General features: G+C 45.1%; 1 protein-coding gene across 1 annotated transcript in view; it reads left to right on the top strand.

Annotated features, from left to right (window-relative positions):
• The window catches only part of LOC147014934 (polycystin family receptor for egg jelly-like), a 211,620-nt gene that overhangs the window by 18,690 nt on the left and 168,785 nt on the right, over positions 1–24,145 (top strand). Inside the window, exons 4-5 of the mRNA XM_085853433.1 lie at positions 11,638–11,706; positions 23,127–23,474. Of these exons, the coding sequence (XP_085709559.1) occupies positions 11,638–11,706; positions 23,127–23,474 (417 nt within the window). The remainder of the gene's footprint in view (positions 1–11,637; positions 11,707–23,126; positions 23,475–24,145) is intronic.

The following is a 24,145-nucleotide window of genomic DNA, read 5'->3' as shown; positions in this document are numbered from 1 at the left end:
CGCTGCTCGGTGCGCGCCCTGTACGAGCCCAGTATCGGTGCCCACAAGCGGCGCGGGAATGGCGGTGATGCGATGGTGAGTTGTGACGGTAAAGGTCGTGGCTGTTGGCGTTGCTGTTGTTGTGAAGCGGCGTTGCGGTTGGTGGTTGGTGTGTGAAAGCGGTTGTGGAGAAGGTGGATGTTGTGAAGGTGGTTCTGGAGAAGGTGGCTGTGGTTGTCGAGATGCGGTTGGTGGTGGTTGTGGTGGTAGTAATGGCGGTTGGTCCAAAATAAAGATAGTAAAAGAAAAATGGCTATCTAAAAGGGTCGCAGCCCGAATGAATGACATTTATTCCCTCTAAACAACGGGTTTGGGCTAACTACACATATACTTACAGAGATATCTCACCTACGGGACCTCAATGGTGGTTTGCGAATTTCGTCAACCACAACACTACCCCCTCCCCTTTTTACAGACTCATCCCGAGTCATCAAATTTTCGTGTGCCATCATGTGTAGTTTTCTCCTAGTACATTTTACCTACGGATCCCTGAGTGCGACATTCATGGTATTCGTGTCCCCAAAATAAATAACCTGAGGGCTGAGTAACTACCTAAACAAACCCACTCACAAGGACGACTTCAATAAAATTGCCGGCGCTAAGACATACATGCCGGGGGCGCACTCATATTTACAGTACATCTTAACCTTAACTTACAAATTTTACACTAAACCATGGCCCAGGATCAATGAACTCTGCAAAAAGAAAGCAGTTAGCAGGGAGCCAGGCTGCTCGCATGCAGTCTCTGGCTCAAACAATGCAGGTTACAGGGAACGTGGCCGGCTGCTCACACGCAGTCCAAGGCCTTCCCTTTTGAACTGAACGCAGTGAACCACAACGGTGCATGGGCTGCACAAACGCAGTCTCCGTGCCAGCTCAAGTGGCACACGCAATGAACACAACGGATGGATGGATGAATGGATGGACGCAAACACGGTGCACGGGCCGCCACTGCAGGCCCGTGTTGTAGCTGCCAACAGGGCAGTTCTCGCAGCTTGCAAACTGTTGCTTTCTGATCCTGGCGCACATGGCAATGAACAGGGGGGGGCAAAGCAAAAATTGAACGGGGCTGGTGAACAGGGGCAGTGGGCATGGCATGGCAAAGGTGATCAGGCAAACAGCCTGCAGAACAAGGCCGCTGCAGGCAAACACAGCCGGCAGATGAACTGGCCGGCACAGGCCTCGCAGAAAACAGCTGCAGACGATCCGGCCGGTACAGGCCTTGCAGCACAGCAGCTGCAGCCGATCCAGCCGGCACAGGCCTTGCAGCAAAACAACAGCTGCCGATGAAGCTTGCCAGCCTTCGCCATTCAGTGGAGGTTGGTGGAGGGAGTGCGGTGGTGCTGGCCACTCAGAAGGCGGGCTCGGACCTACCCTACGGTCTCCCTCCCACCTATCGCCTTTGCCTGTCACTGTCTATACCCACTCCCTTAATTTGTCAAACCCCAATTTAGCCCCAACTTATTTTTTTATTTTTACTTCCCCACTATAAATCATCCCCTAACCCCCTGTACTGTCCTTGTTCGGCTAACCTATCCTGTCACCTAACCTACTGCCAACCCCTACGTTCCCTTCCCGGAGGGGAACAAGGGAGAGCTAGCGTCCTGTGCCGAGGCCCAATCCAAGCCTCAGAATGGCCTCCCCAGAGTTCAGCGATCTAACCCAAAGTGGGTCCAGCGGCCCACAACGAGAGCGAGGGGATGGATGGTGCGGAGGGGTACACGTCCTAATCTACCCTAACCATTAACTGTTAAACTACCCCGGGGCTTTCAACAAGCGCCTCTCGCTTAAACTATTGGTTCTAACAACCCAGATTCCCGTCGCCTGTGTTGGTGTCCTTTCAATTTCGGGCCTCGCCCCCCAATTTTCTCTCCGTGCCCTCACACGGTCTCATGGCTGGGACGCGTGGCTCCCTTTGGCAGGCACGACCCTCTGCCGATTCCCCAGCTTTGGCACCCCCGGGCACTGCACTGCCTCTGAGCCTACCAGCTCCCTAAACACCGGGGAGTGCCCCCCATGGCACCTCCCCTGAAACGCACACATGGCAGGCTGGCTTCCCAGGCCTCTTTCCGAGGGTCACCCGTGCCCACAACACTGCCCACGCGGATAATGGCGCCCCGGGCCCCCGCACCAAGCAGGCGCACCCGTGCCCACTACGCTATCCCGGCCCCCCATGGGCCCTTGGCCTACCACGGCCGACTAGCCTGGTGCCTGGGGTACCCACTCAGCGATACTCACCTTTCGCAGCCACGCTCCCAGCCCGTCAACAGGGCTCCTGCACCCCTCCAAATGGGTTTCGAGCCTACATTCACACCAACAACAAAACGACCTCCATTTTTCAATTTAACTAACCCCCTAACTCACTCTCCACTGACCCCGGGGTCCCTTGGGCGGGAGTCACTCCTCCCCCCAATCACTCATCGCAGCATGCAGTCCCCATTCGCTCCATACACACAGACCCGCTGGCCTCACTCACTCACCAAGCACATGCTTCCACTTCACTCACCAACAACTCTTCAACACACTCACCGCTGAACTCTGCCATCCTTCTAACTACATCCCCTAACTAACTCGTGCTCCCACGTCGTCCCTTAAACTATAGCACGTTCCATTTAACCTACGTAGCTAAGCTACGTCCCCTCTACACATTCACAAGTCTGTCACTGTCCTCAAATGTCTCAAAAATCAATTTCCCAACCTAAATTTCGCTACAATCCCTCTAACTAATCCATTCCACGGACTCCATGAGGACTTACCCCTGCCCCATGAAGTCAGTCTAGCTAAGCTAACCCTTCCCCCTAACTAGTTTCCATCCTGTGCCCTGGTCAAGGGGGTCTTCCACCCCTTGCCCGGGAAATCCTGTTCACCCGAAAGTGAGGCTTGTTTTTTTTTTTGTTTTTTTTTCCATGCGCAGCACCAGCGCGGCAACTCACAGCTCGCGCACTTTTCACCTGCCCGTGACATCATGCAGCTGCACGTGTACCTCGTCCCTCCTTGGACGGTACCATCCGGCAGGGATACCCCTCCTGCCGGATTCCAACCCCGCGTGCAGCCATGACGTCACCGTGCGCATAAAAAAACACAAGCCCCACGTCTCGAGGGGTTCCCCACGCGAACACATGTGCTGTGCCCGTTGGAGCTTAACACACATACACACATACACACACACACACACACACACACACACACACACACACACACACACACACACACACACACACACACACACACACACACACACACACACACACACACACACACACACACACACACCCGCGTGGAGAACCCATCCGGTCCAAATCCGTAATCCTGCCTAAACTTTGTCCGTCCGCGGGATCGGCAAATCCACCGCGTGCGTTTCCGGACCGGGACTTCACTCTCGCAAGCGAGCACGTGGGGGCCTCGTGCGTTGCACGGCACGGACCTCGCGCTCGCTGCTGGGTGAACCCGGCACGGTTCCCGAAACAGCTACAGCCGCTACTCGGCTTTCTTTCCTCTGTCGTAGTCTCCGTCTCCATTCCACACACGCACTCCCGCGTGTTACGACGCTAACACACCTCACCATTAAACTCACACCGGGAGACGCGGCTGCATGTTCACACATGCCGACCGACATCTCCCTTACACACAGCGACCTTGCACACGCTGTCTCTCTCACACTCGGCCGCTCACTCACGCATGCCATTTTCCTCACACAAACCATACTACTCACACACGCGGGGGCACTCATCCGCGGTGCCTCACTCATACACCGTGCCTCACTCACACACGCGGGGGCACTCAACCGCGGTGTTTCACTCACACACGGCGCGCTGGGAAGCACGCCCTTCGGCACACTTGCCACTACACCACTCACACACGCGGGGGCACTCGCCCGCGGTGTCTCACTCACACACGCGGGGGAACTCAACCGCGGTGTTTCACTCACACACGGCGCGCTGGGAAGCACGCCCTTCGGCACACTTGCCACTACACCACTCACACACGCGGGGGCACTCGCCCGCGGTGTCTCACTCACACATCGTGCCTCACTCACACACGCGGGGGCACTCGCCCGCGGTGTCTCACTCACACACGCGGGGGAGCTCGCCCGCGGTGTCTCATCCATACTGGCGGTTTCATCCACACACGGGGACGAACTCACACCTTGCACCACACACACCGGGACAACCACACTGGGATTCGTGTCCCCACAAGGGTCTCCGGGGCCTCTATACCCCCCAAGCTCTCCGTGCGCCTGTCCACAGCACTCCTCCCCTTGACCTCGCAAAGCACGACCGAACCCACCTGGTCGTGACTCGCTTCAAGGGGGCATACTCCCTCCCCTCGTTCTTGGAGGAGGCCATCCCGCTGCTCGCACTGGATCTCCACCCAGTCCACCAGCTCACCCCCATTGTCCTCCACTACCTCCGTGTGTGTGTGTGCGTCTCTATCCCCGTCTTCATCGTGTAGTCTTCCCTCTATCGTTCCCATCTCCCGTGTCTCTGCCAACTCAGTCACCTCTTCACCCTTTACCTCCCTTGTCTCAACTATTATTTCCGTCTCTTCCCTTGTTATCTCCCTCGTGCACGTCTCCGTCACCCCAATTAGTTTTTCCCTCTCGGTCACCGTCACTCTTCTCGCCCAACACGTCCCCCGAATTATTTTCTCCTTACCAGCCTCCACCACGGGCCCGACAGCCGTTGCACTCCCTCCCAGCTCGTTCGCTCCCACACATGGAGTCGCCATTTTAAACTCCCTGGTAAGGGCCTTCATGCCCGCCTGCAGGCTTCGGCCCATGTTCTGCGTCTCACCCCGCAGCTCTTTCATTTCTTCCTTCATTTTGAGTGCGTTTATTTCCATATTTTCGTTCATGCCTTTTATTTCGTTTTTCATTTCATTTGTGTTTGCATCCATCTTTTCGTTCATGCGTTTTATTTCGTTTGTGTTTGTATCCATCTTTTCGTTCATGCCTTTTATTTCGTTTATCATTTCATTTGTGTCTGTATCAATCTTCGCTGTCATTGCCGCCAGCATGGCGCAGAGCTGGGCCATGTCGGGTGCGCTTGGGTGAGCCGATTCGGCAAGGATCGGGGGGTTTTGGCGGAGAGGGGGAGGGGAGGTGTCATACACCGCGGCCGCCGCCGCACCTATTTTGGGCTCTGGGTTCAGTTGGGGGAGTTCGTGTTCCTGCACAACCAACATTTCCTGCACGGGGTTTTCATCCTGGACCATGGATTCTACACATTCTAAATCCATTTCTAATACCCCCGGCTCCCGCTCGCCTTGAGACGCCATCTTATTTCTCGTAAAGGGTTAATTTAAATCGCTCGTAATTTGGAGGGAATCGGGGGTCGCTCCTCTCACCCCTGGACCGATTCCCGTGAATTTAGCTGGAGACAGGAGAGCCCGTTTTCCCGCTCTCCGACACCAGTGCCGCGAGGAGGGGGATGGGTTTGTATCCCACTCCTAACAAGTGTTGCGGATTCGCGCCCGCCGGCGTGCGAGCGGCCACGTAACTCGAATCGCGGCACGTCGCCCACCGGACGGACAATCCCGTCATGACCCTCTCGGACTAACGCCGGGAACTAGTCACGGGTGGGCCTTTCGGCCTCACCACGATCGTGCCAATCGGCCCCCCGCGTGGGATAGGGTTCTTCGCCAAATTCGACCTACCTAAGTACCCACACGGAGGGTAGACCGGGCGATCGCACCTCGCCGCAGGTCGACTTCGGACACGGGCCACTTTAAGCGACCCGTTCCGTACTATCGGGATAACCGAGCGGTGTTATCGTCAACCTCGACGGTTCGGATTAATTCTCGGGCATATTTAGCCCACTACCAACCCTTTACGTGAAGTAAGATGGAGATTCAATTAAAGAAAAGACGAAGCGAAACGGGAGAAACAGTTCAACATAAAGCACATTTATTCCGGCAAACGGAAAGCACACATATACAATTACCACAATTATGCACCAAAAGCAAATGTAAAAGTAACACGACAATTCTGCACAAAAAGCAAATGCAACAAAAGAGAAACACAATGCAGATCTACTACCGACTACCGAGCACACGGCAACACTTATACAGTTTTACTTCACAGACGGCACCGACAACACATATACTCCAAAGCAAAAGAAAAAGGGGCCACCCTCATCGACAAGGGGGCAGACGGGCCTGGGGCCGAGACCGCATCGAGCCTACCCGTCTGGTGATGATCCGCAAAATGGCGGCGGCGCCCCGACTCCGCGGGCCTCGCTGGCACTGCCTGGAATGGGGTGGGAATGGGGCCCCCTTCTCACACTATCTCAGCGCGGGGGGAAACAGGAGGGGGTTGTTGATGCTCGGGGGGGTGAGGATATCTGGCTGGCTTGGGTCCCGCGACGAGCGACGCCACTGCGACCTCGACCGCGTTACCGGCCTCCCCTCTCCGCAGCTCCCCGACTCTGACACGAGCGCCAACCTCCACAAAGATTCTTGGCTTCTCCAGCCTCTCCGGACCCCGACAGACACTCTCTCGACTGATTTCGCCGCCGCCACAACTCTCCAACTCTTTCCTCTTCTCAACTCCCTCCAACTGCTCAACTCTTCAACTCTTCCCAACTGCCTCGATTCGCTCCGCGCTCGGTGCTTTATAGTCCGACAGGAGAAATCAAATGCAGATTTTTGGATCAGGAATGGCTCGGGGGTGGAGCCACGCTCCCCATTGGCAGAGGAAAAGTGGGCGTGAATCATTCTTGATCCGCGAATCTGCATATAGCGATTATACTCCCACGCGCCTGGAGGCGGTGCCAAATCGCCCACGCTCGCCGATAGGACGGAACAGAAGTGGGCGTGAATCATTCTTGATCCGATTTCTCGGAAAGGCTGGTGTTTTTGCACCCGCTGCTCGGTGCGCGCCCTGTACGAGTCCAGTATCGGTGCCCACAAGCGGCGCGGGAATGGTGGTGATGCGATGGTTGCGAGGGCGAGTTGTGACGGTAAAGGTCGTGGCTGTTGGCGTTGCTGTTGTTGTGAAGCGGCGTTGCGGTTGGTGGTTGGTGTGTGAAAGCGGTTGTGGAGAAGGTGGATGTTGTGAAGGCGGTTCTGGAGAAGGTGGCTGTGGTTGTCGAGATGCGGTTGGTGGTGGTTGTGGTGGTAGTAATGGCGGTTGGTCCAAAATAAAGATAGTAAAAGAAAAATGGCTATCTAAAAGGGTCGCAGCCCGAATGAATGACATTTATTCCCCCTAAACAACGGGTTTGGGCTAACTACACATATACTTACAGAGATATCTCACCTACGGGACCTGAATGGTGGTTTGCGAATTTCGTCAACCACAACAATATATATATATATATATATATATATATATATATATATATATATATATATATATATATATATATATATATATATATATTTTTTTTTTTTTAACATGGTCTAGGCTTGTGGAAGAACGATTACACAGAACAAATATCAGGACACAACATAACAAGGGGAAACACCAACAGCAGGGTGGAGGGAGAAAGTAGACCAAGACGGACAAGCAAGGGATGCAGTTAACAATGAGGGGTAAGGAAGAATGCAAAGGGTGGACAATATGGATACACAAACAAAGTGTGTTTGACCATTTTGTGAGGTCTAAGAAGAGGGAAGGCTGCTGCTTGTCTGTCAGAAGGATGAGAGATGTTACAGTAGAGAGTGATATAAAGAGATAAAGAGGATTTTCCAGAGAATCAGTGAGATAATTGATGAACATTAAGAATAATATGGGGCCTAGAACACTGCTTAAGGGGTACTCCAGCCTTGACATAGAGAGGAGACGAAAGGGTTCCGTTGAGAGCCACATGTCTATGACAGTGGAGGAAGTCAGTCAGTAATCCAAGAGTGGAGTTGGCCTTGGATTCCACAGGCAAGAGAGTTTGGAGAGCAAGGCAGGATACCAGACTGTATCAAAAGCTCGAGATAGGTCCAGAGAGACGAACTTGAAGGTGGTACATGATTGAAAACTGGGTGTTTGGGTGAATTTAAACACCTCTCTTTAAGATAATTAATGGCCTTATTTTATTATATCCTTTATCAAGGCACATCCTCGGTCACCTTGCTCTCCCTCACTGGGGTCTGAATTCACCATTTTGTTCAGCCTGGTCAACAATACCTTGGCTTGGAACAGAGCTACAATGGTTTATGAATGATAAAGTGTTCAAAATATTTTATTTTTCACTTTCCTCGCTGATATAATCGAATGCCTCATTTATATACCAACAAATCGCTCTATACTTCGCTTTTGTAAGTGATATAGTTTTGAAATTAGGAACTTGGAGCAATTTTATGTATAATATGATGCGATTTTCGATGATCTACTCTCACAGAATAATTAATGTATCTAATCAAAATATTATTTGAGTTTGGTGGATTGGATCACATGGACTAAATAACTCAAAATCAGGAGTGAAATCTGAAAATTTTAACAAATTCGCGATTTTTATAACCAAGTGTATTTATTTAAGAAAAGCATTAAACTTAACTTTTTCTGCTGTTCGGACGATTACATTCAGTAAAGAAAAGATTAGGGAATGTGCAGAAAGTGGTGTTTTGTTTTTGCGGGTATGTGCCATCACCAATCAGCTTGTTATTGCTTGCCAAGCCAGCCATTCTGTCTCAACCATTTCATTGGAGTGCTTGCTTGAGTACTTAAGCCAATTGCTGAGCACCCCACAGTCGATTGTGGTGCAGTTAGTGTCTCGATCTGGATGTAAGGTCAGCAGTTGCGACAAGGAAGAGGTACCTAAACAGCACACACAGACATGGTACATATGGGTAGCTTTGGATCTCTAAAGGGACTCTCCACAGGTCTGTGCATGCATGCATGCTTGGTTATGGGCACCATGGTGGCAAAGTTTCATCTGTAATGTAATGATGATGGGTGGTGGAGGTTTTTACTTTTAACCTCAGCAGCATGTGAGTGATCATGTTTTCCTTTGTCCCCGTGGCTGTTTCTAAAGCAATTCGTTATCTGATTTGAATTGGGTGTAATTTATAAAGGTTATATGTTTCTCTTTGTGAATTTCAAAGCAAAATATATTTGATAACACCCGATTTCCAAGCCGTTTGCCGTATTAACACGTTTTCTAAATTAGCGAGCCAAATTTTATTCAGAAGCATTTTTATGAGGCAGTATGAATCGTAATTAAAGCTCTACCACACGTCTTCCTTCCCTTACCCTCACCTCACATTGCCTTCCCTTCCCCCTCCCCTCCTCACTCTCCCTCCCGTCGTCGCTCCCCCACCCATCCTCGCTCCCTTCCGTCATCTCTGTATCCGCCTCCTTCTCCTAACTCTCCTCCCTTTCCCCCACCCTTCTCCCCCCCCCACCCCCCTTCTCTCAGTATTCCCGTCAGAAAAGCGACGGGTGGTATTTGCTCGTATTTAATAAAATTCCATCAAACAATCTCTGGAGAGCCAAGTCAAAGTGGATTTTGATTTGATTTTCGGTGAAAATATTCCCTGTAAACATCGCTGGTGAAAACAAAATGCGAGTCATCACATGCATATGTGTACAACCTTGGCAAAACTATTTTTTGGGGTGAAACATCATTCAAATACAGATGATATTGCTAAAAATAATCAAAAACATCAAACAACAAGAAAAAGAGAAATCAGAGATTGCAGACCCTTGCCAGGACTTTTGTTTGGTGTTTGTGTAGTTTTCTGTAGTGTATTTTGTGTGGTGTTTGTGTACTGGTGTGTTACATCATTAACAAGGAAAAAAGACATAAAATGTCATGGCCCACATTGTTTTTGTAATTTTGCCGTTTGGAGTTAATGGGCCAGTCCATATTTATTTACAACTAAATTGGCCGCCAGTCTACCAGTCGGCCGTGTTGGATCTTATCTCAAAGAAAAATGACGTGCATATGCAAGCCATCGTTCATTATTTGTGTGCAAAGTTTGAACAACATCGGTAAATGCATGGTCCGAAAAATGGTTGAGGACGTATGCGTTCAACACCGGGTTTTTTTGTTGTTTTTTTTGCAACCAAAATGGCCGCCAATCGGCCATCTTGGATCCAATCTCAGATAAACATAAGATGTGCATATGTAAGCCATCATTCCTTATCTGTTTGCCAAATTTGAACAAGATCGGTGAATGCATGTCCGAGAAATGGTTGAGAAAGTGTTTGATATCGGTTATTTTTCTTTGTACAACTAAAATAGCTACCAGTCAGCCATCTTTGATCACATTCTGAAATACAACGATGTGCATATGTATACCATCATGTGTTGTCTTTCTGCCAAATACAAATAATATTGGCCCATACGTGTCCGAGATATGGTTGCGGATGCACGTACACACACGAAAATCGAGACCAAATTCATAAGTCCCCGTTTCGGATTAAGTTCATTGGGGGCTAAGAACTAACATAAACTTGAACTGCCACTTTATAACTGCTGGTAGTGATGAACGCATTCCAATATGTCATGCTTTGATGCAAACCCGCTTTGATCATACACTTGACCCTGACCCATGACGTGTATTTGGTTCGCTGACAGGAATACTGAGGGGGGAGGGGCAGATGGAGGGTGGGGGAGCGAGGAGGGGTAGGGGAGGGATGGAGAGTGAGGAGGTGTAGGGGAAGGGAAGGCAGTGTGAGGTGAGAGGAAGGGAAGACAGATGTGTGGTGTAGCATTAATTATGATTCATACCGTCTCAACAAAATGATTCTGCATGGAATAACAGTGAAGACAGAAACAAAATAATGTCTAAAATCCATTTTCTACTGGTCACACTATAAATTCCACCCAGAGACAAACACCACCGGGACATAACCACCACCCAAACATGTCTTGAGACAAACTCCCATCTGGACATACGCACCACCCAGTCACAAACTCACGTCCGGACATGTCCGGAGATAAATACCATCTGGACATGTCTGGAAACAATCCCTGCCTGGACATAACCACCGTCCAGATATGTATGAAGATAACCACTGGGAGGAGAGGGGGGAGAGTGGGGAGAGGGCAAGAGGGGAGGGTGCTGCATTGTATTGGGGAGGGGTTGAGCAAGGTTCAGACACAGAGAGATACACAGATATATATATATATATATATATATATATATATATATATATATATATATATATATATATATATATATATATATATATATATCTTTGTATCCGGTCATCACTGTCAGCAGCTATAAAGTGGCATTTCTCATTTAATTTAAAGTGCCATGTCCCAGGAATCCCGTTTCCACATTTTTTCCACCTGCTCTTATAATTTTATTTTCATTATATTATTACCCATGGTTGTGCCATCCTGACGCCAAAATACACTGCCCAGGAACGTCGTGGAGGACTGTAGGTGCAAAGACTTGAGGAAAATTTCATTTTTTCCAATGCAAGTGCACAAATAAATGCTTCTTTTGGAATTAATAGCACAAAACAGTATTTTTGAAACGTAATTTAAGGTTTTTTTTTTCAGAAATGGAAAATGCACCTTTTTGAAACAGAAAATCACTGTCTCAGCTATGAGGGATAATTTCGAATTAGATACTGCTCTGAAGTGTCAGATTATATAAATGTGCTCACATCACAATAATTCTAAATGTGTTTTGTATTTTTAATTACAGGTGATGAGACTTTGATTTATGAGACATTTGACTTTAACTTGGAAGAAGGAGATCAGATTACCATCAAAGGTATGCTTTCAAAACCTTGCATGTCAGTTGAAAGCTTTTCTCAAAACCATCATTTAAAAAAAAACAGAATCAAGTGACTATGCAATGGAGCACTATTTGTTGAGTGAATTTTACCATTATATACTTGGAGCATTGATTAGGGTAGCTCAATTTGTCGAGTGTTTCCGATTGAGATGTCTCATCTGGGTTTTATCCCTGCCGGCATCTTATTATACTAAGCACTACCATTATAATGCTATTTTTGAAATGGATATGCTAAGCTGACAGTCACAATATGGATTTAAATACAACCATTAGGCTCTATTTATGTTTGTGATGTAATTGGTAGTGCATTGGTCTTTCAAAGCTAAGGGATGTCCATACCAATGTAATTGCTGAAGGTTTGTTTTGTAAAAGGCATTTCATGAACGATAAACGATCATTCCCACAACAGTATATTACAAGATGCAGTGGATAAAACATGAGAAAATATATACTTTAAGGAAAGAAATATTAGCAGATACAACAGGTAAAACACATGGGAATTTTGTATTTTATATGAAGATGTACAACAAGAGACAATAGGTAAAACACAAGAAAATTTTCATTACAAGTAAAGATATACAACCAGAGACAATAGGTAAAACCTCTAGAAATTTTCATTTTAAATAAAGATATACAACCAGAGACAATAGGTAAAACATGGGCAAAATTTTTTATCTGAAGTGAAAAAACACAACCAGAGAAAAAAGGTAATACACAAGGAAATTTTCATTTTATGTGAAGTTATACAACCATAGACAAAAGGTAAAACACATGGAAATTTTCCTTTTCAGTAAAGACGTACAACCAGAGCCAATCGGTAAAACACGATAAGATTTTCATTTTCAGTAAAGATATACAACCAGAGACAATTGGTAAAACATTTGGAAAATTTAATTTTAAGTAAAGATATACAACCAGAGACAATAAATAAAACGCATAGAAATTTTCATTTTAAGTAAAGATGTACAACCTGAGGTAATTGTTAAAACACAAGAAAATTTTCATTTAAACGAAAGATATACAACCAGAGACAATTGGTAAAACACAAGGAAATTTTTATTTGAAGTAAAGACATACAACCAGAGACAATTGTTGAAACGCAAGAAAAAATATCATTTAATGTAAAGATGTACAACCAGAGACAATAGGTAAAACATGAGGAAATTTTAATTTGAAGTAAAGATATACAACCAGAGACAAAAGGCAAAACACAAGGAATTTTTTTATTTATTTCAAGTGAAGATGTACAACCAGAGACGATAGGTAAAACACAAGGAAATTTCATTTTCAGTAAATATTTACAACCAGAGACAATGGGTAAAACACAAGGAAATTTTCATTTTAACTGAAGTTGTACAACCAGAAACAATTGGGAAAACACAAGGAAATTTTCATTTTATGTGAAGTTATACAACCATAGACAAAAGGTAAAACACATGGAAATTTTCCTTTTCAGTAAAGACGTACAACCAGAGCCAATCGGTAAAACACGAAAAAATTTTCATTTTCAGTAAATATGTACAACCAGAGACAATTGGTAAAACACAAGGAAATTTTCATTTTAACTGAAGTTGTACAACCAGAAACAATTGGGAAAACACAAGGAAATTTTCATTTTAAGTAAATATATACAACCAGAGAAAATGGGTAAAACACAAGGAAATTTTCATTTCAACTGAAGTTGTACAACCAGAAACAATTGGGAAAACACAAGGAAATTTTCATTTTAAGTAAATATATACAACCAGAGAAAATGGGTAAAACACAAGGAAATTTTCATTTTAAGTGAAGTTGTACAACCAGAAACAATGAGTAAAACACAAGGAAATTTTCATTTTAATTGAAGTTGTACAACCAGAAACAATTGGTAAAACACAAGGAATTTTTTTTTATTTCAAGTGAAGATGTACAACCAGAGACGATAGGTAAAACACAAGGAAATTTTCATTTTAACTGAAGTTGTACAACCAGAAACAATTGGGAAAACACAAGGAAATTTTCATTTTAAGTAAATATATACAACCAGAGAAAATGGGTAAAACACAAGGAAATTTTCATTTCAACTGAAGTTGTACAACCAGAAACAATTGGGAAAACACAAGGAAATTTTCATTTTAAGTAAATATATACAACCAGAGAAAATGGGTAAAACACAAGGAAATTTTCATTTTAAGTGAAGTTGTACAACCAGAAACAATGAGTAAAACACAAGGAAATTTTCATTTTAATTGAAGTTGTACAACCAGAAACAATTGGTAAAACACAAGGAAATTTTCATTTTAAGAAAAGATATACAACCAGAGACAATGGGTAAAACACATGGAAATTTAAAACATGGTAAAACTCTCAAACAATAATAATAATAATAATAATAATAACGATAATAATAACAATAATAAAATAAAAGAAACGATCTCTTATAATGCTCCATCTTCCTCTTTCACACGTGTGGTACTCGTTACTCCATCATAATGCACTACTCTTCTTCTATTTCAACAGACTGCTCTCAATTCGACCTTTCCCTCATATCTTGCCGAAAAAATCCAACTGTTACAGCGTTTCTTCTCTCCATTCTCTGAATTCACCTTAATTGCCTCCATCAAGAAATGTCTTCAATCGCATCTCTGACCTAAAAATAAATAAAAAACCCAGTTTGCAATGAATGGTCACATTCCATCAAGCATTCTTTTTCCAACTTCAGTGCTAACTCACCCCTCTTACGCCTTCCTCTCACAGCAATCATCACACTCTTCTCCCTCCAAGCTTCCCTTTCACCTTTCTCAAAAACTCCCCACTCACCCTTCTCCCACAATTCACCCCCCTCACTCACCCTTCTCAAAGTTGCCCCTCCTCTCATCCACAAAGCTGCCTCCTTCCCCTGCCCTTCTCACCTCCATCTCATCACTCCACCTTCTCAAATCCTCAACTGCCTTCTGTCCCCTCTCTTGCCCCCCCCACTCCCCCAGCACCACAGAGCCTTTTTTCCTCATCCGGCCCCCTCCCCAAGCTATTCTACAATCCCCCACACTCTTTCAACAACTCTCCTTACCTCCCCCACCCTCCTCCCTTGTCCTACCCTCCCCCTCCCCTCCCATCCCCTGCACCCAAAGCCTCCTCCCCTCCCTCTTCATTAACAATGTGGACCTCAAATATCCAGGGCCTTTGCTCAAACGTTACAGATCTTTCCATACAGGTTGCCACTGATAAACCAGACATAATCTGCCGAACAGAAACTTTCCTCCCTCAAGACGTCTCCGACTCCCAAGTATCTCTCCCTGGTTACTCCCTCCTCCGGTATGACAGACCTGAGCCTCGTTCTGTTGGAGGAGTTGCTCTCTTCATCAAAGACTATTCCTCACTCTCCATGCACTGCCCTCACTCCCCCACACCCCCTTGTATACCTCTGGCTACAGCTTCCCCTCCACTCCCACCTCATGTTTATATGTGTACTTTAAGATCCGCCAAACAGTGATGAGCCCATTTACACCTACCTATCCGAAAACATGGACCAACTTCTATCCTCTCATCCGAACTCTCTCTTCCTCATATGTGGTGACTTCAATTGTCATCATGCCATTTGGCTAGGTGTGGGTATCTCTCTCACCTGTCATGGCACTTCAGCAAAAGCTTTCTGTGACTCAATCGGTCAATTTCCCGACCCGGATCTCAACCAATCGTACTCTATCTCTTCTGGATCTGATTTTGACAAAGTTCCCTGAAAATATCTGCTGTTCTTCCTCCGCTCTAATCGGTTTTTCTGACCACGTGCTTGTCAAAGTGGACATCTCTCTGGCTGTTTTGAGAGAACCACCTCAGCACCCTCGAGTCTGGCATTTCACTCAAACTGACTGGCAGGGTCTCCAAGAAACCATCAAACTTCGAGACTGGTCTCCCATTGCTACTTTCTCCAACATCAACTCATCCTGGGAATTCTTTCAAAGAAATTTGCTCTCCCTCATGCACAGATTTATCCCCTCTCGTCTTCAGTTGTCCTACCCTTCCTCCTGCCCATTGTTCACTGAAGCTTGTGGCGAGGCAGTTGTCCTGAAACAACTTGCCTTTGCCTCAAGGAAAGCAAATCCAACTGAGGGTAATCTCAGTTCCTTCCACAAAGCTCTGAACAAGTGTGTATCTACCCTCAGGAGAGCGAGAAAACAATATCTTTCTCAGCTCAAGTCTGAACTCTCAAACTTCTCTCCCTCCTCCAAATCCTGGTGGCGTTTAATCAAATCTGTTTCTGGTGTATGTTCCCCCTCCATCCCCTTCCTTGCCCCAAATGCCCACACTGCTGATACCGCACGTGAAAAGGCTGAATGCCTAAACTCGGTGTTTGCATCGAAATCTTGTGTCTAAAACTGATCGCTTTCTGTACGCACCTTACCCAGTCATACCCAACTGTCCCTGGACTCTGTGTCCTTTTCTCCTGACAAGGTGGAGAGCTTGCTGTCAAACCTCGACTCAGATTCTGCAACTGGTCCAGACAGCATCAGTCCACGTGCCCTAAAAACCTGCTCCTCTGCTCTTGCTCACCCTCTCCCTGTTATATTCACCCTCTCATTTGCTCAAGGTCATCTGCCATCTGCTTGGAAATCAGCAAACATTATATTACTGCCCTGCATTTAAAAGGTGCAAAAATAGATCCCTGCAACTACAGACCAATCAGCCTTCTCCCAATCATCAGCAAGGTTATGGAATCCATCATCGCTTCAGACATTAAATCCTTCCTCTTCTCCAATGGCCTTTTTTATCATCATCAATTTGGTTTCAGACCAGGTCACTCTCCACCGGATACGCTGCTTCTGCTCTCCCATCAATGGATGGAGGTCCTCTATGCCGGACATGAAATCAGAGCCGTATCCCTATACATATCGCGTGCTTTTGACATGGTCTGGCACCCTGCCCTGCTCACCAAACTCTCTTCCTATGGTATAAAAGGCAATCTCCACTCATGGCTCACAGACTTCCTCTCCTGTCGCAGTCAACGTGTAGCCCAAAATGGAGTTCTTTCATCTCCCCTTCCTGCCAAGGCTGGAGTTCCTCAATGTAGCGTTCTGGGCCCTGTTCTTTTTCTGGTTTTCATCAATAATCTCTCCGACTCTGGAAAATCCTCTTTATCTCTTTGCTGATGACTCCACCCTCTGCCGTGCCATCTGTCATGTCTCAGACCAGCAAGCAGCAGCTTCTTCGCTCACTGCAGTTACTGGTCCAACACGTGGAACATGTCTTTCAATCTGCACAAATCCCACACTCTCACTATGTCTCTCAGAAAGGACCGTTTGGAACCACCCCCCCATCCACTTTCTCAACAATCCTTTGGAAGAAGTCCTTTCCTTCAAGCTACTGGGTCTCACTATTTCCCATAATCTTTCCTGGGAAAGCCACATTTCCAACCTGGCCTCCAAAGCCAGTCGCCAACTGGGAATCCTCCATCATGCAAAGTCCTTCCTCGGCCCACCTTTGCTCCTGACTACATACAAAGCTTTCTTCCGCAGCCTGATGGAGAACTGCTCTCCCCTCTGGGCTGGGGCTCCTGCCTCTCACCTTTCTCGGTGTCACGCTGTGGAAACCAAGGCATTTTGGATCAAGTGGCATCTCCCGCGGTGAGGCTGAGTCTTTGGGCCTCTCACTCTCTCACCACAGGCAGGTTGGTGGTCTTTCTGTCTTCTACCGTCTCCTCTCCGGTGTCGCCCCCCTGCTGTATCTGCGATTTGTCCCCACCTTATTTCCGCAGGGCGCTCAAGGTCCGCCAACAATCCCCTTCTGGTAAAACCACCACATCATGAATCACTGATCACCTTCAATATTTAATTCCTCTTTTTCCCCACCTTTGGAATAAACTCCCCTCACTTTGTTCAATCCCATTCTTCCCTCCAGGCCTTCATCACAGCTGTTCACCACCATCTCGTATCGTCCCCCATCCAAATCCTCAATCTTCTCTACCCCCGTTAATCTACCCCAAACCCACCTCCTTCACATTCCCTGCTGTCCTTCCTGAAAGTCCCTGTCATGTCCATCTTATATACCCCATGTTCCCCCGTCCCATCCCTCTCTCTTCCACAGATCTCCTAATGTCTCTGTTCCCCACTGTTTTGTCCTTCCCACTCCTGCCCCCCTTGTCTCATGCCCTCCCCCCTTGCTGTGCATTGTGTTTAGCTCTCATTCGAGCCTCGACAAGGTATACAAAAATATTCATTTTAAGTAAAGATATACAACCAGAGACCACAATTAAAACACATGGAAATCTTCATTTTAAGTGAAGATGTACAACCAGACGATTGGTAAAACACGGGGATTTTTTTTATTTTGCGTTAAGATGTACAATCAGAGAAAATGGGTAAAACACAAGGAAATTTTCATTTTAAGTGAAGATGTACTAGCAGACGATAAGTAAAACACGAGGATTTTTTTTTCTTTTAGCTTAAGATATACAACCAGAGAAAATGGGTAAAACACAAGAAAATTTTCATTTTAAGTGAAGATGTACAACCAGAGACCACAAGTAAAACACATGGAAATTTTCATTTTCAGTGAAGATATACAACGAGACGATATGTAAAACACGAGGAATTTTTTATTTTAAGTTAAGATATACAACCAGAGACCACAAGTAAAACACGAGGAAATTTTCATTTTAAGTGAAGATATACAATGAGACGATAAGTAAAACACGAGGAAATTTTTTATTTTAAGTTAAGATACACAACCCGAGACCACAAGTAAAACACATGGAAATTTTCATTTTAAGTGAAGATGTACAACCAGACGATCGGTAAAACACGGGGATTTTTTTTATTTTGCGTTAAGATGTACAATCAGAGAAAATGGGTAAAACACAAGGAAATTTTCATTTTAAGTGAAGATGTACTACCAGACGATAAGTAAAACACGAGGATTTCTTTTATTTATTTTAACTTAAGATATACAACCAGAGAAAATGGGTAAAACACAAGAAAATTTTCATTTTAAGTGAAGATGTACAACCAGAGACCACAAGTAAAACACATGGAAATTTTCATTTTAAGTGAAGATGTACTACCAGACGATAAGTAAAACACGAGGATTTTTTTTATTTTAACTTAAGATATACAACCAGAGAAAATGGGTAAAACACAAGAAAATTTTCATTTTAAGTGAAGATGTACAACCAGAGATCACATGTAAAACACATGGAAATTTTCATTTTCAGTGAAGATACACAACGAGACGATATGTAAAACACGAGGAATTTTTTTTATTTTAAGTTAAGATGTACAACCAGAGACCACAAGTAAAACACATGGAAATTTTCATTTTCAGTGAAGATATACAACGAGACGATATGTAAAACACGAGGAATTTTTTTATTTTAAGTTAAGATATACAACCAGAGACCACAAGTAAAACACGAGGAAATTTTCATTTTAAGTGAAGATATACAACGAGACGATATGTAAAACACGAGGAATTTTTTTATTTTAAGTTAAGATATACAACCAGAGACCACAAGTAAAACACGAGGAAATTTTCATTTTAAGTGAAGATATACAACGAGACGATATGTAAAACACGAGGAATTTTTTTATTTTAAGTTAAGATATACAACCAGAGACCACAAGTAAAACATGAGGAAATTTTCATTTTAAGTGAAGATATACAACGAGACGATATGTAAAACACGAGGAATTTTTTTATTTTAAGTGAAGATATACAATACAACCAGAGACCACAAGTAAAACACGAGGAAATTTTCATTTTAAGTGAAGATATACAACGAGACGATAAGTAAAACACGTGGAAATTTTCATTTTAAGTGAAGATATACAACGAGACGATATGTAAAACACGAGGAAATTTTTTATTTTAAGTTAAGATACACAACCCGAGACCACAAGTAAAACACGAGGAAATTTTCATTTTAAGTGAAGATATACAACCAGACGATAAGTAAAACACGAGGAAATTTTCTTTTTAAGTGAAGATGTACAACCAGACGATAAGTAAAACACGAGGAATTTTTTATTTTAAGTTAAGATACACAACCAGAGACCACAAGTAAAACATGAGGAAATTTTCTTTTTTCACTGAAGATGTACAGCCAGAGGCCATAGGTAAAACACATGGAAATTTATTATTTTAAGTTATGATATACAACCAGAGAAAATGGGTAAAACACAAGAAAATTTACATTTTAAGTCAAGATGTACAACCAGAGACCACAAGTAAAACACATGGAAATTTTCATGTTAAGTGAAGATGTACAACCAGACGATAAGTAAAACACGAGGAATTTTTTATTTTAAGTTAAGATATACAACCAGAGAAAATGGGTAAAATACAAGAAAATTTTCATTTTTTGTTAAGATGGACAACGAGAGACCACAAGTAAAACACATGGAAATTTTCATTTTAAGTGAAGATGTACAACGAGGCGATAAGTAAAACATGAGGAAATTTTCTTTTTAAGTGAAGATGTACAACCAGATGATAAGTAAAACACGAGGAAATTTTTTATTTTACGTAAAGATGTACAACCAGAGGCAATAGGTAAAAGACATGGAAATTGTTACTTCAAGTTTGTGGTTATATTATTATTTTCTTCTTTGTAGCTAGTTTCTTTCTTTAATATTTTGTGGATATTTATTTATTTATTTAGACTTTTGGTAGGTGCGCAAACCAATGACTGAGCATATACATCACCTGCGCAACAAAAACGAATGTAACTGGAAATTGCATGAATATTGTTGCGGTTCTAGGTACAGCATGCATGCAACATATTGTGGTCCCAAAAGAGTTATTCCATTAATATACGTTGAGATAGTCCCTTCCCTTTTGTCTAGTGGGTGAAATAGGATGTGCGTTGTGGGGATCTTATAGCTAGGTTTGCTTACACCACTAACTTCCTTTCGACTCTTCTTTTCTGCTTATTTCTGAGGAAAATCACAATTTGTTTCCAACACGTGTAGCACGTGCCGCGGCTGCAAGGAAACCATGATACCTTCGGAATAACTTCTGCGGGGGAAGGGCATAGGAAGGCCGCGACGGCACCGCCCGAGCGTGGCACAGCGCAGAGTTCCCGTCCTCAAGCGATCCATCAACCCAACTTTTGCGGCACGTTATACAGTATGCTCAGTAGCTCGAGATGATTGACTCGAGCTTCCGTTGATCTGGGATGAGTTTGCTGGTTGCATTGAAAAGGCATACGAATGAATATCTCTTAAAGAGGCTGCACAGATGTTGTTTTGCACAATGCAGAAGCAAATGACCCAATATCGGCAAGAGCATGGCTGGCAGCTTGGTGCCAATGGCTACAGTGTCAGAAGCTGATAATATAAAATAAACAACCGCGCCATGATGTATGGGACACAAGTGTGCGACACATTTCTGGGTTTAATTATAATGGCATTCTCTTTTCCCTCCATTTCTCCATCTGACACATTTCTATATCCTTTTTCATTCAAGACCTCCATCTAATTATTATATCCGAGCGTTCCCCTCAATTTCTGACACAGATCGGTGTTGGCTCAGTGCACACGATAGCAGGATTGGGCGAATGCGAGCACTGACCACGTGGGCCATGGCAGATCCACGCGCACTGTACCGAACGTGCTCGAAGGCAGACCCGTGCTTGACTCATGACACCTTATTATCATAGAGAGCAGGGCATGAATAGACACATCTTACCGTCTGTGCATGGGTTTGCCATAACATCTTACCTTCTCGCTTCTACGGCCAGCAAAGCTGCGATCGGGCAGAGGCATGTTGTACAGCTCGGGCAGCGTGGCGCATCACGGAGCAGGCACATTGACCAGTGCTGGTCGGGACACTCGGGCAGGCATGCGGGACCGACGCCATCCTTGGCTGGTCGTTAGGGCACGGTCCGGGGGTTCTTGCAAGGCAATTCATGACGCGGAGTTTGGTGTGGGTGATTTGTATCATGTTGTGAGGTTGGAGCGAAACATTTTCACGGCTTGGGGTCACCTGGCCGGAAGTGGAATGTTGCAGATTCCAGCCATCGAGGCTGGGCCATGCGGGGGGCCGCGGCCAATCAGAGCACCCGGTTCGGGTGACGACGCGTCGCTTCAGGGTGCCCCCCCGCCCCGCCCTGCACCGCGGGGCCCATAAAGGTCAGAGTGGGGCCGTTTGTTTGCTCTCTTCCCTTCTTCGCCTCCCGCATGAGCTGGGCTTCTTCATCACCTGGACTCTGCCTTCCTCTCATCATCTCTTGGACTCTGCCCACCCACTTTGTCCCACCTACCACTCCGTCCACACGCTCTCGACTCTGCCTTCTCCACCCAAGTCCCTTCCTTCATGCCGACCATCGCATTCTCTGGACGACGCTGTGCACGAATTGGCACGAAGCGAGAGACAATGCACCAGCTGTTGGGGAGGTATCCTACCACGGAGCACCCCCCCCAAACGTATTGGTGGCATATTCGGGCAGTTAATTGTACAAGGTACCGAGAGACCATAGCCTCAACTCCTCTCCCTTATTGCTTCAATTACTCCTCTTCATCGGGGTGTGTGTGTGTGTGTGTGTGTGTGTGTGTGTGTGTGTGTGTGTGTGTGCACGCGTGTGTGTGTGCACGCGTGTGTGTTGTCCTGGTGCCTGTCCACACATATAAGATTGCAGAAGATTATTATTATTATTTTGGGTTAAGTCTGCTCTGTGTCTGCTTTCGTATGTTGCTTGTATATTGCCGCACCTCTCTCATTTCTTTCTTTCCCTGCGCAACACACCCTAATAAACTATTCCCTGTACCACATATCTTTCCTCGCCCCATTGTAAATAAATTATTATTAGAAATGTTCCCAGCTCGTTTTTGTCTATTCCTTCATTGATCCAGCATGGTCTGAATCCTAGCTTAGTGGGATTTTATTCCCAATGATCCGTTCCTTTTGGCCGGCACGTCCTTGGCAGTGTCGCTCGGCTGCATCCGATCCGGTAAGGTGACCCGGTTCGGACAAGGCATACCAAGGGTGTGTTCTCCAGTAATTAAATCACGTAATTAATTATGTATCCCAGTTAACCTATAGACAGGAGGAACCTCGGTCACGTGGTTGAGTTAATGGTGTTCACGGTCGGTTAGCGACCCGCCGCGTCACGGAATTATCCTTGTGCGATGGCCTACAATTCCGGGGAGTCTGGTGGGAGCCGAGAAAGCTTTCCCTCTCGTGCTCTTCTCACCCGACCCCGGGCCCACAACAATATCGATATTTATATTTCTCCGCATCCACTGTTGGGACACAAGAGCTCTTAAAAGAGGTATTTTCAGCATTATCCATGCTGTGGTTACAATGTTTACCCCACTAAGACACAATCATGCAACCTGCTATTATATACGTATATAGATAGGTAGATGGATTATTATTAATTGCATTAAAAGTCGATGTTTGATTTGCTTTATTTTTTTTTTTAGCTGATACCAATTTCACAAGCATCTGTGTGGACTTTGGTGAGATTGAAAGTAGTGGGGAATTCACTTCCTCCTTCGCTCTGCGACTCATTAGCAATTTCACGAATGATTTTGTTATTGCATTGTATGGCAACAACAATACATGGCACATCGGTTCAGTTTCTCCAGCTTTGCAAGTGTCAAAATCGCAGAAACCCCATTTCACTCTGCTGATCATTCTTCAAGCTACCACATTTATTTTTGACTACGACAGGCAATACTCAAACAAAAGCAAACATTCCCAAAGTAACATCAATGCCGTGAAAATCTGGGGCAATGCAACAATTTCAACTACTACATTCCCTGAACGTGGTATGTTCCTTCCTCCAAAATGTTGTTGACTGATTTTAAATGCTGAAAATGGATGGTAGTTTGTTGAAGGCTGTTCATTTGTGGAGTTTTTTTGCAGTTGTTTTTTAATTTGTTCATCTTCCTACAACATAATGAACCTATAATGATCATTCATGTACAATGAATTTGATTCGAATACAGCAGTTATGCTCAGTTGCATACAATTCCCTCATCCTTCAGGAAAGATTCCCCTTCAGGTACACCGATTCCTGAGTGAAGGATTTCTTTGAGGACTGTTGCATAAACGACCCTTGGTAAATCATCAGGTAAGGATGACCTTCAGATTGAGGACATCCTTGGGAGCCGTTGCTATGCTCGGCAACCAATCAGATTAGAGAAAGGAAGAGGTGTCTGAAAGATCGATGGCGGCGAAGCGATCTACAAACTGGCTTCAGGAAGCAACAGAAGCACCGGTGGAAGCTTTTCTCAAGCACAAGAGAGACAATACATTATATAGTTGTATGATGTGTCCTGTTGCAGTAATGTTATGTTAATTATAACACTATAACTATAAACGGTGTGTAATTGTTAAGAATCCCTTGATTTGGGTAAGACCTTGGTCCACGGGGTAAACCGAGACTTCCTCGAGTGGAATGAGGCCCCCAAACACGTCAATCTACTCAGTGGGATTG

This window comes from Eptatretus burgeri, chromosome 13, assembly GCF_056783735.1.
Source record: "Eptatretus burgeri isolate ZD-2024b chromosome 13, Ebu_testis_v1, whole genome shotgun sequence".
NCBI classification, from domain to species: Eukaryota; Metazoa; Chordata; class Myxini; order Myxiniformes; family Myxinidae; genus Eptatretus; species Eptatretus burgeri.
The sequence above is the reverse complement of the archived record's forward strand: the minus strand, read 5'-3'. Positions and strand labels throughout refer to the sequence as shown.